The 17,002-nt window shown below is 46.2% G+C and overlaps 1 protein-coding gene across 1 annotated transcript; it reads left to right on the forward strand.

Moving 5' to 3' along the window:
* The first annotated feature begins 73 nt into the window (after positions 1-73).
* Positions 74-15,511, forward strand: LOC123025847 (aurora kinase A and ninein-interacting protein-like). The gene is made up of 5 exons (XM_044434932.1): positions 74-564; positions 4,302-4,419; positions 5,349-5,486; positions 7,583-7,709; positions 14,203-15,511. Exons 2-5 carry the CDS (start codon positions 4,312-4,314, stop codon positions 15,102-15,104), a joined length of 1,275 nt encoding a protein of 424 aa, XP_044290867.1. The 5' UTR covers positions 74-564; positions 4,302-4,311; the 3' UTR covers positions 15,105-15,511.
* The last annotated feature ends 1,491 nt before the right edge of the window (positions 15,512-17,002 follow it).

The raw sequence follows: 17,002 nt of genomic DNA on the forward strand, positions 1-17,002 counted from the left end.
GAGGCATTCAAAAAGAAACTGGACAGCCCTCTGAGTGGGATGGTGTGACTTGGAGTCCTGCCACAGCAGGGGGTTGGACCCGATGGCCTCCGTGGCCCCTACCAACTCTACTATGATTCTAGGAGGAGCAAGGCCAGGGGGCTTCCGCCATGCTGGGGTGGGACCCTTGCCAGTCGCCTGCATGCCTGCCTTCGGTGCTGGCGCCACTCGGGTCCTTCTGGAGCTCTCAGTGGCAGAAGAGCAGCTGAAGACTTGGGGCAGAGGCGGTGCAGGGCACGTCGTGGCACAGCCGGGCGCTTCCTGCTGCTCCCACGAGATAAGGTGGGGCACGCCTGCCGCTGAGGAAGCCCTGGAGCCGGAAACCTCACTGCGGGGGTGCCTCCTTCAGCCAGCCCACAAACCTTGCAATCCTTGATACGGGGCCGCAAAAGCGGCCCTGGGGCCTTGCCTTCTTGCTTAGACACGCAAACGCAGGGCGCCTCTCGGACTTCTACCCCTGAGCAGATTTGCAGAGCGATCCTGGGGCGGAAGGGCACGCACCAACTCGCTGTGGGCCGGTGAGAGGTGAAGGCACAGCTTCAGCCCCTGTCAAGTACTCTCTTATGTCAACATGGACAGGCCCAGCAGGTTTTCTCGAACAGAGTTGGTTGTCCATAGAAAGGTTTTTTTCTTAGCTTCATTGCCATGCAGAGGACGGTTTTCCAGGGGTCCTGCCACAAGGAAGGGAAGCTTTAATTGCCCTCTGACCACATGCTGCAATCTCCTTTCCCCTCTGCATATTTCTCTGCATGGCAATGAAACTTAGGAAAACAATAGTTTTTTCCATTATTATGGGATGATCTGGGACAGGGATCAGATTAATTGAAGATTTTATATTTGGATGAAAAATGAATTGGCTGGCTTTTCCTTTGGTGAAATTTAAATAAATCCTAGGAATTATTTCTACGTTTGTATGTCAAAATATACATCAAACATTCCAATTTTATGCAGATTGGTGTGCCGTGGATTTTGGCTGTAAATATTTTAAGTGCCTAGCACAGTGGTGGCGAACTTATGGCATGCGTGCCACAGCGGGCATGCAGAGCCCTCTCTGTCGGTTCGTGAGCCAAGTCGCCCCAGCATTGGCCCAGAAGCCGAGCATCGGGTAACAAAGCACACGGGCCATGCATATGCTCACAAAGGAATAGTGGCGCCCGGTGATGATGTCACAAGTCGTGACTCATTAGCCGCCACTGGTCCAAGCTTTCGCACAGCTGGTCAGTGTGCTGCCAAGGATATATATATAAATATATTTGCTTGGAATGGCTGTGAGGTGTTTTTTGTAAACTAAAACCTCAGTTTTCAGGTTTTATTGTGTTTAAAATGGGCAGAAATGAGCTGTGCAGAAAAAACTATTCATGGAAGCCTTTTCCAAAATTGCATTATTTTTGAAAGAACTTTACCAGTATATTAGGGTTAGGGGTGTGCACCAGGGTAGGGTTAGAAAAATGAGGTGCCCTGGCATGGTTTTGATGGTTGGAATGTGTTTAGAATGGGCAGAAATTGTGAGCTGTGCAGAAAAAGCTACTCAAGGGAGGCTTTGCAATAAATAAGTGGGTTTTGGGTTACAATTTGGGCACTTGGTCTCCAAAAGGTTCGCCATCACTGGCCTTGCTGTGGAACCTTGGGTTGTCATGTCTGAACCCACCCATGGTGAACACAGTGCAACCACAAAACATGGGTTTTTTTTATGGGTTTGTTAGTGCAACTGGGTTAGGCAATATGATAACCCATATCTTATGAAGAACCCACACTCAACCCATACTAATTCCTGAGTTTCCTGTAGTCTGATCCCAGGTACTGCCTGTGGTGTAGCCATGATGGACAGGGGAAATCAAGGATTGTTCATTGCTAATTATTCCACTGTTATGGACGCTGCATGCCAAATGTTTGACATTCTGTCGGTAGCTACTCCAAATCTAACCTTGAATGTCTGTCCTACGTCACTACTAAGCCCCATGTGGAGCCCAGCCCAGCTTTGCTGGGAAACATTTGTGTTTTGTATCTCCCTGACTTGCCCAGTTGCTCTCCAGGGCTGTTGCATTTTAGGTTACACCAGGGCCATTATTTCGGGGTCCACCCAGCAGAGCATCCTCACTGCACCCCTGCATTCTGGCAGAGGTGGGGAGTGAGAAACCTCTCAGGCTGCCTCCGTTCACAATCACTCTATCTGCCTGAAGCAAAGGTCATGGCAAGTCCTTGCAGAACAAAACTGAAGTTATGTAGTGTAGTTAAACTTTACTAAAATACCAATGCCATTACATCAGCAGGGTTCCAGTGCAAGAAAAAGCCAATTCTTTTGCTCATTTTATTGTTAAAGCATTGGCAAGTAGCACTGGCCTATAAGCGATGAACACATGCAAGAGGGAAACCAATTTCCTGGGACTCAGGAAAATGGTTAATTTATATTTCTTTGATTGCTATAATAGCTGGTAACCAAAGCGCTCTGGTAGTTCACAGCAATCCACAAACACAATGATAAACTACAGATACAGTAAAATACAGCCTGAAAGTTTTAGTGTACCAAATTTAAAACAGTTTAAACAGCTAAACCAGTTTCAAAACATTCATATCTAAGATCTTGTAAGTAAGTGGAGAAAGAGAATTAACTGTATTTTCAGCTTTTAACAGTTCAGTCCTATGCATTACTCAAAGCATGGTTACTCAAAAGTAACTCCCTCTGAATTCAGGCAGACTTGCTCCCAGGAAGTAGGGATAGAATTGCAGCTCTGATTATATTGGGGCACTGGAGAAAATTGTGTCTCAGATGGGGTTTTTTCCTTCAAAAAAACAAAACAAAACCACTTCAAACACCTTTTTATTTGTAAATATTTTTAAAAGTCACACATTTTTCAATCACAAAACATAGCCAACAAAAATAAAATAAGGGTACAGTCCTATACATGTTTGGACAGAAAAAGTCCTGAACACTCCTCTTGCTTAGGACTGCATTCTATGTGATCAAGAAGCCCTGGCATGGTGAAAGCTTTTAAAGTGAGGTGCAAGTGCAGCAAGTCAGAAACTACAAGGCTTAACTGGCACAATTGGGCTCTTGGAGTTGCCTGTGTGGCTGTCAGTCAAGCCTCCAGAATAAAGTGGATCAGGTGGTGCTGGGCCGGCAAGGACATGTGTGATCAGCTTTGTGCCAAAGCATGTTGCTTAAATAATCTTACATAATCTGGTTACCTGAAGGAGCGCTTGCATCCATATATGCCCAGCCGCCCCTTGAGATCGGTGGGGGAGGCCTTTCTCCGGGAACCCTCCGTGAAAGAAATTAGGAGGGTGGGTACTCGGAGGAGGGCTTTCTCTGCGGTGGCGCCTAAGTTATGGAATGCGCTCCCCAGAGAGGTCCGCCTGGCGCCGTCGTTATTTGTTTTTCGGCGCCAGGCGAAGACCTTTTTATTCAAGCGGCATTTTAACTGTTAATATTATTGGATTTTATCTGGCCAGGGCGGCTTATTTTATACTGTATTGTTGTATTTTTAATTTAATATTTATATTTTTAATTTATATTATAATTATTTTAACTTAGTGATGTAAGCCGCCCTGAGGCTTCGGCGAATGGGGTGGCATAAAAATGTTTTAATAAATAAATAAATAAATAAATAAATAAATATCTATAGGACTCACCCACTTGCTTGCTTGCTTGCTTGCTTGCTTATTTATTTATTTATGCATACGTGTATGTATAGGCCGCCTATAACTGTTGAGGCTTTCCTAGGTGGCTTACAATACATAAGGCTGCTTATATAGATAATACATTTTATCTAGAGTAAGTGCAAGGGGGCTCGATCTGTAAAAAGCCCCTTACTTTTCCATGCTGGGTCCAATCCTGACTCCCGCCCCCCCCCCGCCCCGTGCCTGCTCTGCAGCAGAAAGGGGGAAGGAACGGACATACCGGCCAGATAGCAATTCAAAATAATGCTTTATTCGGCCCTTCATGGTCAGGTCAACTATCCTGCACATCAGCCCTTCCAAAGCTGTGGCCTCCCAATGCACTGGACTACAACTCCCATCATGCCTCAGCCAACATGGGCACATGTTGGGAATTCTACTCCAACATGCATCGATGGTATCAAGGCTGGCAAAAGTTGCTGTCCATGCACGTCGCCTGGTCCTGCCAGCAGAATGACTTCGGAGCAACTTCCAGAGGGGCTTACTTTTGAGTAGACATGCCCAGATATTGCCCCGGAATCGCTGGAAGACAACATGTGCACTGGGTTGTTCTGCTCAAACGCTGCCTCTCTTCCTTGGTTCTGCAGGAAAAGCGTGATGGCAGGAAAAAGCACCTCCAAGCGGACAGAAGTCCTACAATTCCCAGCGTGCTCCAGCCGGCAAAGCTGGCAAGGGTGCTTCTTCGCATCTTTACACCGGAGTAAGGTTTGCACCTCGTGGCTCAAGCCGAGCCGAGAAGCGCCCGGGCGCAGCTGCAGGAGCAGGGGGCGGGGCAAGGCAGAGCGAGCGGCGATTGGGCCTTTCCGCGGGGCGGGGCCTGGGGCGCGGGAAGCTTGGAGCCGCTTTGCGCCTCTGCCCGCGGCGCGACCCATCCGGTAAGTCGGTTGCGGGGCTCCGCTTTCCTCGGCGTTAGGGGCGCGCCTTCTCGGGCACTCGAAGCCGAAGCCCGACCTCCGATGATGGCGTGCCATGGTGCAATATCGGACCGCGCCTTTGGGCAGCAGTACGCGCTGCAACTCCCGGAACGGCCCAGCCAGAAAGAGAAGGCGGTTCCGGGGCTTAGCGGGGCCTGCCTGGGAGCGAAAGCCCCGCTCGGCGGGCGCCGTTCCAGCTTGCCAGCCCGCCCTGCCCCGCAGCGGGCAGCTCCCTGTCCCCGCCGTGTCCCCGTCCCCCCCAGCCCCCCCTGCCCGGGTGCGGCAGCCAGCGAGCCAGCCCCGCTGATAACGGGGCGCGGGTGAGGCAGGGGAGGGAGCCTGCAGCGGCTCCTTCCGGCGGCGTGGCTCGACCCTCGCCTGGCCCGGCGGCGTTCCGCGCCCCTCTGGGGAGCTGGGGCTTTGGCGAGGGCCTCACGGGGGGCTCCTGTGGGCTGCCTGGGGGTGGGGGTAGCCTGGCAGGTCGGATTCTGCCTCTAAACTGGCCGTTCCTCAGTCCCAGTCCCTGGCCGAAGCATCCAATCCATAGGATAGGTTTGGAGCAGGTGGCAAATGGAGGAGGCATCCCAGTTGAGTGAAACCTGTTGGTTTTTATTTGCCCGTTGTAGGCCCCAAGCCATATGACCATGCGGTATTTGAACACTTTCTTTGCAACTATAAGGACTAGGAATTTGGTATAAAGCTTGCCTTCTTTCACTTTAGGTTGCCGAAAGTCACCATTGCCTGAATGCCCGAGGCAAATGTCTGATGAAGGGCAAAGGCAGAAGCTCTGCTGTTAAGCAGCAGGAAACTTGTAATGTTTGGTTGGATACTTCAGCACTGAAAAAGAGCAAATTACAGGTAAGTGTAATTCCAATTCGTGTTAATTTTATTTCTATACTGTTTAATAGCTGAAGCTCTCTGGTTAACAGATGAAATACAACATAAAATATAAAATTATAAAAATCATGAAAGTACAATATAAACTGAAAAGCCAAATCTAAAAACAAATCTTTAAAGTTGTAATAGTTTATACAAATTAAATCACAAGATCCATTAAGCTGCTGACATAATGCCTCAATTCAGTGCCTTGCTGTAGAGGACAGTCTTAATATGATGCTGAAAAGAAGTCAAAGTTGTTGCCAGGTGGGCCTCAGTGGGGAGCTTGTTCCATAACTGGGGGGCTGCCACTGAGAAGGCCCTTCTTTTTGTTGCCAGCAATGGAGCTTCCTTTGGAAGTGCCAATTGGAGGCTGTCCTCAGATCTGGACTCCAGTGTCTGGGAACAGCAAGGCTGGGCACCCGTTTTTAAAAGCTTGAAATTTTTAGGTGGTAGATCTTTATAGGGCTGAGAAAATGATGTAATTCCTTCTCACCTCAGGCAACCTGTATGTTTCCAGTCCATTGACAGTAAATATAACCAGGGTCCTTGCAAACTGTTGCAGTATATGGTTTCTTGCCTGGGGCTATCAGTGTCACACTGGATTTCTCAGAAACAGTGGGCGTATCTTTGCTTCTCCATAGAGAGGGCTCTTGAATGTGCTCCTTGCAGGAACCTGAGGCTTGCAGAGTAGTACCCATCGGGGAGGTGGGTGCTGATTCCTAACCTGTGCTGATGGCGAATGCAGAGGATCCCGAGCTGTGCTTGAGAAGCAGATGCAAGGGGCACCCCCAAAGGAATGTTATCTCATGCACAGACCTTCTGGGATCCTTAGGTCATCTTTGGAAGTGCTTTTCTGAGCACCTACCAAAGATGGCTAGTTAGGAGGCCATAAAAGAGAGTTCTCAGCTCTGCCATCCCATTATGGAATGCCTTTTCAGGAGGCTAACATGGCAGGTGAAAAGGTATTTCTTCACAATGCGCGTGCACGCGTGTGTGTGCGTATGAAGTTCAATGGCCCCGAGTGCCATTTTCTTGGTAGAATGGGGGTCTTCCCCACAGGGAAAGAGAGCTATGCCAGGATCAGAAACTTGAGTCTGTGGTGTTGCCCTATGGGAGTGGTGGCGATCCCATGGCACGCTTGCCACAGCGGGCATGCAGAGCCCTCTCTGTCGGCATGCGAGCCAAGTTGCCACAGCATCGCCCGAGCAGCCGAGCATCGGATAACAGCGCAAATAGAGGCCACAGGCATGCTCGGAAAGGAGTAATGCTGCCAGGCAACGACGACATCACAAGCCGCCACACATTAGCTGCAACTCGTCTGCGCTTTCACATGGCCGGTCAGCGTGCTCCCAAGGGGGGGGAGAGAGAGGGGGGGGGAGAGAGAGAGATTTGCTTGGACTGGCTGTTTTCAGGTTTTATTGCAGTGTTGGCACTCTGCGATAAATAAGTGGGTTTTGGGTTGCAGTTTAGGCACTCGGTCTCTAAAAGGTTCACCATCACTGTCCTATGGAGAGGTCTATACGTGTTGGGACCAGAAGCAGAGTCTTCCAGCAAGGGAAGGAAGCTGGACTTGTACTGTCCACCAGCCAATTTCTCCCTTCTCTAGTTGGTTTTGCTGTGCTGAGAACCTGCTTCTCAGTCTCATTGTTGGAGCTGCCCCAGGCTCGTTTGGCAGCCTTAGTCAGCTGCGTTTCTTTCTGCAGAGGCCTTTCTGGCATGCTCAGAGGAGTCCAAAGCTTGCAGAAATATCAATAAATAAACCACTTTTAAAAACCCAAAGCGTGCAAAAATTAAATAATCAAACAGCCTAATCAGGGGTTTTGAGCCAGCTCAGCACTTGTGGAATGCCAGTTGTGGGAAACCGAGTGGAATATCCTGACGGAGGGCCTTGCTGGCTGGAATACTGAGTAAATGACCTCCCGTTTGTTGTAGATACCTTTATTTCCAAGGATTTAAGATGATTTCTGACACCAGTCAATTCTATGCCATGTGATTAGAAATCAGTTGGGTTGGGAAGAGTCTAATGCAGGATGATGAGTGGATGAATGCTAACTTACTATTTCTTTCCCACTCAGAACCTAATAGGCAAGCCGGTGTTAAGAGCAGTGAACCGACCATCTCCTTGTTTGGAGCCAACAAAAGCACCTGTTCCATTCACCAAGCAAACCACCATTTCCACTTTCTTCAGTGCTCAGCAAGCAGGTATGCTTTTCCGTGGGGTGAGGGCAGCCCCCTAGTTTCTGTCTCATAGAAGTGGGGTCGGGGAGTGAATTGAGCTTGGGATTCTGCAGGGTAGCAATGAGGCTTGCAAGACCTTCTGCCTCTGGGGTTTTCTGTAAGGGTTGGATCCAAATAATTGGAATGAGTCCCTTTTGAAAGCAAACGAAACTGGCTCCATTTATCAGTTGGATTTGTCAGAAGGAGGAAACCTGGTGTTCAGTTAAATGGTTGTCATCTGTGTGTTAATGGAAAGTGATGTTGGATCTCCCAAATCTACTTGTTTCTCAAATCCTTCGAACAGCACAGTTTCTACTTTTGTGGTGTGTGGAGGACTCCTGTGAGTGAGTGAAAATGTTAAGGTCAGAACTGCACCTAAATGAACTAACACTGAACTCCGAGAAGCATTTTGGTCTGATTGAAGTATGTGTTTGCCTGGCACCCGGGTTGCATGTATGTAGCCCTGTCAGATGCACAGAAGCCAAATTCAACCTGCTTCTCTTCCTGATTGACTGTTTGTCTTTCACTGAGCATCTGGTTAGGACTGTGTGCATGCAGGTGCAGCAGGTGGATCGTGCAGGTAAACCTGCCAGAGTCATTTGTGCACATGTGATTTGTACCAGGAATATGCTCACAGGTGCCTAGCACAGAAGAAGCAGGGCGTTAAATCAGAACAAGGGTCCACTTAGTCCAGGATTTTGTTCACACAGGGGCAATCCAAATGTCCAAAGGAAACCCACAGGCAGGAGAGGCATGCTGCAGCACCCTCTTGCCCATGATCCCCAGCAGCTGGTGTACAGGAGCATACTTGCTGTGATGCTGGAGGTAGCAGAGAGTCTTCAGGACTAGTAACATTCAGTCATCTCGCCCTCCCAGAAATGGTTTAATCCCTTTTTGAAGCCTTCCGTCACTACATCCTGATGCGACCACTACATCTTTTGGCAGCCATCACGACCTCCTCTGCTAGCACAGCACAAATCATGGCTATATGCCATGCTCCTCTTCTCTGTCCTGTATCTCCCACCCATCAGCTTCGTGGGATCACCCCTTTGCGTTCCAGTATTATGAGAAAGGGAGAAAAATGCCCCCATCCACTTTCTGGATTGGCATGTATGAATGCAGTTACATAGTATATTGCCCAGACATTTGATTCTAGCAACTCTGATGTACATGCATAGAGAAGAGGAACATGCTGGCAAAATGATCCCTAAAGCAGACGTCCTTGCCTCACCCCAAAGGGAAATTTGAATCAAGTATGCGTTGCTCTTGGAACAGCCTGGAAGTTGGCTGAGGTTGCATGCTTAGTTCTTAGTTAATTCCATAAATATGCTCCTGTAAACAGACTTCTTCTTCTCCCTGTCAGAGTATAAAGGCCATTGTTCCTATATTTGTGTTTTACTCAACCCCTCAGCTGTTCCCCATGAAGCCCTGGAGAGCTCTGCCTGGTAGATGAGCCATAAAATGGGCAGTGGGGGAAAAGTCCCCAGTTCCTGGACTGCCATTTTGGGGTTGCCATTTTCCAGAAAGTCAGAGAAACAAACGTTCAGGGGAAGTCAGCGGAATTGTGATTAAGATACATAGAATGGATGACAGATGTTTTGAGAGGCCGCTGTGGCAAGGCAGCCTGCACTTGAGGCAGCTGGGGTGAAGCAGGCAGAATGCAAGGGTCAGATAATAATGCACACACATTCCATATGATTAGATAATGTTTATTGGCTGATGATTGCTAATAGTAAAACAAAATGCAATGAATCTGCAAGAGAGAGCATTATTATGGAAAAGCTGATTGGCTTCTTGCAATTGGGTAATTTGTGTGTCCCAAAAAACAAAACAAAACAAAACAAAACCCCACAAATCCATTTCAGTTCATTTGAAGATGTGACTATTTTAAGATGACTTAGCAAATTGTGGGTACAAGCCAGCCATTATATCTTCTAATCAGCTGTAAAGTCCAGTCTTCTCACAGCACAATTGTGCTCTCAACAAGAAAAATGAGATTGGTTTAGAAATCACACCTAGGTTAATAAAAGGAAAGCAATTGTTGGTTTTTCTTTTTAAAAAAACGGATTTGGGGCTCATTGTTATATTCGGTTTAGCAGAGACCCATCTCCTCTGATTCTGAGAGCCAGTGTGGCACAGCGGTCAAGTGCTGGACTAGGGAAATGCAAGAGCCAGGTTCTAATTCCCGCTCAGCCAGGAATCCCACTGGATGCCTTTGGGCCAGTCACTCAGTTGCAACCAGCCTCCTCCGCAGGTTTGTTATGAGCTTTGGGTTCTCACAAGAGGGAAGAATGGTGGGATAGAAACACAATGTAATAATTAAAAATTAGGAATCTCAAAATTAAACCGAGTCTAGTGCAACATGTTCTGGTTCAAAGTCAAGCTCAACTAGTAAAAGCACCAAGGAACCACTGGAAAGCACATTCAGGATGATGCAAAGGGCAAAAAACCAGCCGCCACACACAAACCAGCTGGCTTCCCGTGTCTTATGTGTTTGTGGGCTTTGCAACTAGGAATGAAGATGTCATTTAATTCTTGCAATAATATTTATGAATTACTCAAGCAAAGATTCTCAGACAGCCAGATAGCTGAAAGGTTTCATCTTTTAAAAATAAAAGCAACATATGCTGTGGTTTTGGGCTTGGCACGATGCTTCTCTGATTGCTTACTGAAAGAAATGAAGCAGTGCCAAAATGTTTGCTATGTTTTGATGAAGCACTGGACATGGTTACTCAAAAGAGTCAGATGGACTTAATGTTCAGTTTTGATGAATGCTGCCAGAGAATTTCCATGCACAATCTGGCCAGTGCTTTTCTTCTAATTATGGCTGCTGAAGACCATCTCCAGATGTTTTGAACACGTTTTCTTTGTGACTTTGCAAAATGACCTCCAGTACTCATGGATTAGCCAAGTGTCAACCACCTTTTTCTGAAAGAAATGATAACTAACATTGACTGGAAAGGAGAACCCCAAGAACTGAGACATTGGAACGTGTAGCAAGGTCCTTGTGTCTCTTGAAGCATGCCCAAAAGTGGCCAGAATTTGGTCTTGTGTCGTGCATTTTTTCTAGGATTTCCCATATAGGCAGGCATCATTCACTGCTATCACTGGAAAGTCACAATTGCTCCGCTATGAGGTTTTTGCTCCATTAGGAGGCTAAAGAATGTTGCAGGTCAGTGATGGCGAACCTTTTAGAGACTGCCCAAACTGCAACCCAAAACCCACTTATTTATCGCAAAGTGCCAAAACTACAATAAAACCTGAAAACTGAGGTTTTCGTTTAGAAAAAACAACTCACAGCCAGTCCAAGCAAATATATATATCCTTGGCAGTGCACTGACTGGCCATGCGGAAGCTCGGACGAGTCGCGGCTAATGAGTTGTGGCTCATGACGTCATCGCCTTCCGCTGCTGCTCTTTCCGAGCATGCGCATGGCCCCTGTGTGCACTGTTATCTGATGCTCGGCTGCTGGGGGGACGCTGGGGCGACTTGGCTCGCATGCCGACAGAGAGGGCGCTGCGTGCCTGCTGTGCCATGTGTGCCATAGGTTCACCACCACTGTTATAGGTGTTAAAGGTGTCATCACTATTTGACAGTGTCAAGAAGGATGTGGAAACAAAACTCCCAAACAGTTGTGTAAAAGCTGCGGTTCAAGCCCAACTCAAATAGCTTTCATGAAATCAATTAGGAGGTGTTTTGAACTATTTCTGCAAAGGTTTCAAAGCCAGAAACCATTGGCAATTTTTGTCTCAGGTACTTCATGGCTTAAAAAGAAAAACGGCAGAAGTTTGGATCTCAGTTGTTAACAATTGACTTGACATTATCTGAGAACTAGCGTGACAGAAGGAAGGCTTTTGATGGCTTTGCAGCAAAAGAACCTCTTGAACGAGATTAAACTAAGCGGGTTTTACCTTGAATGCCAAAACCAAGATGCCTGTACCCTTTTTTACAGTGGGAATTTGATGACTAAGAAAAAGTTCTCAGACTTCTGGATAGTTGTCAAAATGTGTCTTGTCTTGGAATACTTCAGTTGAAAGTTGATCAGTGTTGATAAGAGTATTTTAAATGAGGAAACTATTTCATTAGTGTTGAATTTCCGGTGCTGTTCCAAATTGCGGAAGACTCAAATCTGTTGCAATTGGTTGAAGGATTGTTGCAACTGATCAGGTGAGGTCCCATCGTACACAGAGTACTTGAAGATTAAATGCCGTAAGCAGTGAAAAACTCAGAAGAAAATTGAGGGAGACATTCAGCTCCTTGAAAGTGCTAAAAACAAAACTGAGAAGCCAACAAAGAATGTATTTCTGGTCAATTGTTAAGAAAAAGAAAAAGCATAATGGCTGTGTATCTTTAATTTCTCTAAGGAATCCTAGTTCTCTAGTTTCTTACTTGATTTTAATTGCAATTTCAAAACAAAATTTATTACATGGCTTTAAATTTTTGTTAAAGGACTCTTCAGTGAAATTTCTGTTTTACATAATGTTTAGCATAGCTTAAAGGAACAGAAATATTACCATTTATCATGGTTTAGAAATTGTTTCTTGAAATTTCCATCTTAGCAACATTTTTAGTGCAGGTTCACAACTGCATATGTTCACTTAATCATCAATGTTTACAGAAGCTTGTACTGAAGTTGCATCTTTCAGTCCTTGCATAGTTTTAAAGCATTTACTAAAACTGTTATTTAATGTAATGTAAGCTATGATTAATTTTCATGCCAGGTTATTTGTATCTGGTGGTCAGGGAAATTTAAATACATTGGTCAGGGAAAATCAGGGATATGGAAAATGAAATTTTTAGTGGCAGCCCTGTTATTAAGCAGCGGCAGGGCTCTCGACTGGAATCCCTGATGGGTCAGTGGCTTTAATTCTTTCCCCAGTGACCCTGTCCCTTAATTTTGAGAGGCAGGCAGGCAGGCAGGGGAGCTTTAAGCCTTCCCTTGAAGTGCTTTGGGTGGGTGGGTGCAGAAAAGAGTGCCTCCCCCGCCGCTCCCAGCCAGGCATAACATGCAATAGTCACTGGCTGGAGCTGATTTGATTTGGGTGCAGTTCTGTGATTGCTGGAGGCTGCCATAGGAAAAAGCTCTCATCTCGGAGCCAACTTAGGAAAAGTCCCTCCCTCTGCCCTTGCTCCTGGTGTGGTTCTCTCTGCACAAACCGCAGCTCTGGCATCAGAAAACTTTGGGGTCAGGGGTGGGGTGCAGGGAATGTAAGCAAGGCCCAGCCGTCCACATGCACCAGTTGCTGAGGAGCCTGGGAAGGAGGAGGTCTTGCACCCATCCTGCTTAAGGGATGCTGTGGGCAGCTGGTTTGCTACCATGTGCTGGACTAGACAGAGCTTTGGTCTGATCTGGCATTGTTTTTCTCATGTCTTCCAGAGAGTCCTGGCAGTGCCTCTGCAAGCCAGTTTAAAACATTTAAATGGTTGAAACTGGCCCTCAAAGTATTTTGCGGGGAAGTGAAGCAAGCAGGAACTCCTGCACTCTGTTGATTTCAAAAGGTTATAGGCACCCACTGTTCACTCTGTTAAGACATTTTGTTGCGCAAATTGAAGTTACTATTCAAGAAGGAAGTGAAATGTTTAGATTCAGTAGCTGTATATTCTCCCCGTGAAGGCAGAAAGTTACCAAGAGGAAATGACTGGGCTTTAATCATTTGCGGACATTTGCAGAGCTTTGTATAAGACGGTTTATTTTTTCACTCTTCATTGCACCTTTCATTGTGAAGACACTATAGAAAAACACACAACAGCATTCAAAAAACCTTTGCATCTCTGTTGTATCAGTAAACCCCAGTTAATTCTGAATATCTCAAAAAACAGGAACAGCAGGATGTGACTTTGCTTTCAAGTCAGATTCTGAGGGAGAGGAGAAGAGCTGCTGCTTGTCTCCCACCCCCCTTCCAAGGAACAGCAGGAACTGAGAGCTGCTGAGTTACTGCAGAAAAGCCGTACTCCACGTGTTGCTTTGTCTACTATTTTGCCACTCAAGTGTAGCACTGGGTACAAGACACAGTCCTGCCCCAGCATTTCTGTTATTACTTCCTTCAATTAACCAAAATAGTTCTTAGGTTGGCTACAGTTAACTGTGTCTGCAACTTCTGTTAGCTAAGGCACGCTGCTTTTTTATGAACCAAGATGGAATGTGCCATTCTGTCTTGCACTTAGTACAGCTGTTTGGGGCATCTGCATGAATCATCATTTTGGCCACAGGCAGCAGAAACAACTCATGCATGCAATTCTCCTTGGGCGAGTGGTATTCTCTGCAGTGACTGTGTCTGTGTGTCCTCACCTAGTGCTGGGACAAGGTGAAACTACCTGTCTAGTGGGTACTTTGGGCTTACAAAAGACGTTTATTCTGTCTCTAGCCAACATTGCCTACATTCGGCTCTGCATTAGGGTCTACATTAGTTTGAACTTGCCATTCTAATCCAACTCTATGACCCGTGGGGCTCAATTTAGATACAACTTGTTCTTTCAGAGGAAAGGAGAACCAATGCAGATAAAAAGCTGTCAGGTCCTTCATCCAACAGTGTCTCCAACCTGAGAGACTCTGAGTTGTCCAAGGGGGCAGGAGTCCCATTACGAGCTGCTCTGCTCCAGCCACTAGAACTGCAAGAGCCTGCAGAGACGCCACAAGGGTTCAACATTCCTCCTTCAAGTTCTGCTACTCCGCCCCAAAGAGCGGGATGCATCTTCCCATCTTCCAAGGTAAACGTCTCTGCTGCAGAACTGCTCTCCTCCGGCTCCACTCAGCACCTAGGAGAAAAGGGAGTTCTTGATCCTGCAGCTGCCGATGCACCTTTGAGAGAGGGAAATGGTGTCTGGAAGAGAGAATCCTTGTTTTCTCAGAGTAGCCACAACCTTCCAAGAGTTTCAGCTAGACAAAGAACCAAAGTTCAGAGAAAATACAGATGTCCATCCTCTTGCAGTGATTTCTCTGACTCTGAGAATATAAATCCTCAACAGGAGAAAAGTGTAATAAAAGTGAAGACTTTGAAGAGCGTTGATAGAACTGCATCTGACCTTTGTTTGAAAACCAGCAATGCCACTTCTGATTTTGGTAAAGGACATGAGACCACCCAGGTAGACACACCCCGTCTCCTGTTCACACAGGACACTGAAGGTCATAAAGTCATTTCTAACCACTTTCCCCATGGACAAGGCAAACTGTCTTTGCACAACAGACCTCCCTGGAACAAAAGCAGCACAGTATCGAGTCCATCCTGTAAGGACTGTTTTGGGGCTTGTTTTTCTGCAGAGAGAGGGCCTCACATAGCTCCAGGCATGAGCTGGTCTGTTCTAGCAGACATTAGTCAGAAGTCAAGTTGTGACTTGTTATTTACAGAGGATTCAGAAGGCAATAGAGTCATTAAACACTAACTTATAATTGCTCTGTGGGATAAATGCCCCCAGTGCCTAGTTACAAAACAAATTGATGCAAGCTTGATGTTTAAAGGTACTTGCTGTGTGTGTGTGTGTGTGTGTGTGTCGCCTATGCTGGGCAGAACATGCACAAGCTATTCTGCATGCTGGCTGGCTTGCAGTATGGAGGCCTAATAAGAAATACGTGAAAGGAAGACCATAATGGTCCAGGGGCTTAACATTCCCGTTGGCGAAAGATGTAGCTATGTCCAGCAGTATAAGTAAAAGAACCTGCATGAACTGGATGGGCATGGCCTTCTGGGCTTGCTTTTATTACTGAATTTTAAGTCATGCCTCTTTGGAGTGTGGGAGGCCCTATACCAACTTGTTTCTGCTTTCTGGTAATTTTGTTTTTTCTTGTAGAAAGGGACATCTGGTGTTCTGCTTCTCTTTGTGTAAAAGCTGATGCTTAACACCACTGACCAAAAAGAATTAAAGTTGCTCAGTAAGTTGCTCAGGTTGTTCGTTTAAAAAATAAGCTACATGGTTTCTTAATGTCTCCTGTCTTCATCTAGTAATAAGCTGATATCTGGCAGAATGACAGTGCTACCCAAACTCGATGCGATTCATGTGAAGGGGGTGACGCTATGGCAGAGGTTCTGCTCCACCAGGAGAGGAAAAGATTGGCCTATGAAAGCTAGCCTATACTGCCTGGCAAGAGTCTGGCAGGTAGAAAAGCATCATTGGCTGAACTTCCCAGCAGCAGTCACTGGTGCAAAGCTGTGAAAACAGGATAGGGAAGTAGCTCTCTTAGAATTTCTTGGATCGAAAATCAGTCCATTAGCCTGAGACAGGACCAATCTGGACCCATCAGCTACAGCATCCAAGCTCCATTACCCTGCTCCTTCTCAGCTTCACTGATATGGTGCTTTTCTGCTGTACGTATTTGCTCTAGCTCAAAATACAATACAAGGAAATGCTGTGCATTGCTTCTAACAAAGGGCAAGCTACCTTTGGTTGGTATGTGTTCTAACTTTGCTTTTGGAGCTTTTTTCCACTATGAGTCCCAATGAGACTAAAAAGAGAAATAGCCCTCTTCTAAACTTATTTCTAGAGGTATAGATACATTAGCCAAGTTAATTGACACTTTAAATGACCTACAGCCTGCATGAATCCTTTAGGAAGACTACTAGCACCCTGAAAATTAACCAGGTACTCCTGCCCGCCCCCCAACACCGACCTTGCTGTGTAAAAATACACTGGATTTCACGCCATCACCCACTGGACATCTAATTCACTCTTAGTTGAATCCAGCCTTCTCCAATTTGTTGCCCTTCAGATGTTTTAGATTTCAATTCCCATCAGTCTGAGCAAGCCTGACATATGGTCAGAAATGCTGGGATCTGTAGGCCAAAGCATCTGAAGAACTAGGTTGAGGAATACTGGGCTAATGCATCACCACGTTTCTTATTGTAAAATACAAAGATAAGCATTAGTCATCTCTCTCTGAGGGGAGAATAGTAACAATTTCAGAAGGAAGAAAAATACATTAAGTAGAAATCTGCTGTATGTGATACAGGAAGCAGATAATGCTGTGATGTAAGGGCTTCAGATTGGTGATCTAAAGGAACAAGATATTCTCAGATAACCACCAGTGAGCAGCAATACCAAAGTCACGGTATACTGACCACTTAAAGTGCACCCAGAGGGCTTCCAATACATACTGTAACTATATATTCTTACTTTCTCTTCTCTGCTTCTGTAGGTTTGCAAGCAGCTCTAGAGGAAGAGGTGTAAGTGGTAATACATTTAAGCACGCGAGACCCTCTCTCCACCTGGTTTGTGTGTGTTCCATAGTGACCTATTAAGCATCTCTCCGCTGCCTCTAGGAAGGTGGTCAACATACCAGTCTATGC

Source organism: Varanus komodoensis, unplaced genomic scaffold (assembly GCF_004798865.1).
Source record: "Varanus komodoensis strain SLA01 unplaced genomic scaffold, ASM479886v1 scaffold29_1, whole genome shotgun sequence".
Taxonomy (NCBI): domain Eukaryota; kingdom Metazoa; phylum Chordata; class Lepidosauria; order Squamata; family Varanidae; genus Varanus; species Varanus komodoensis.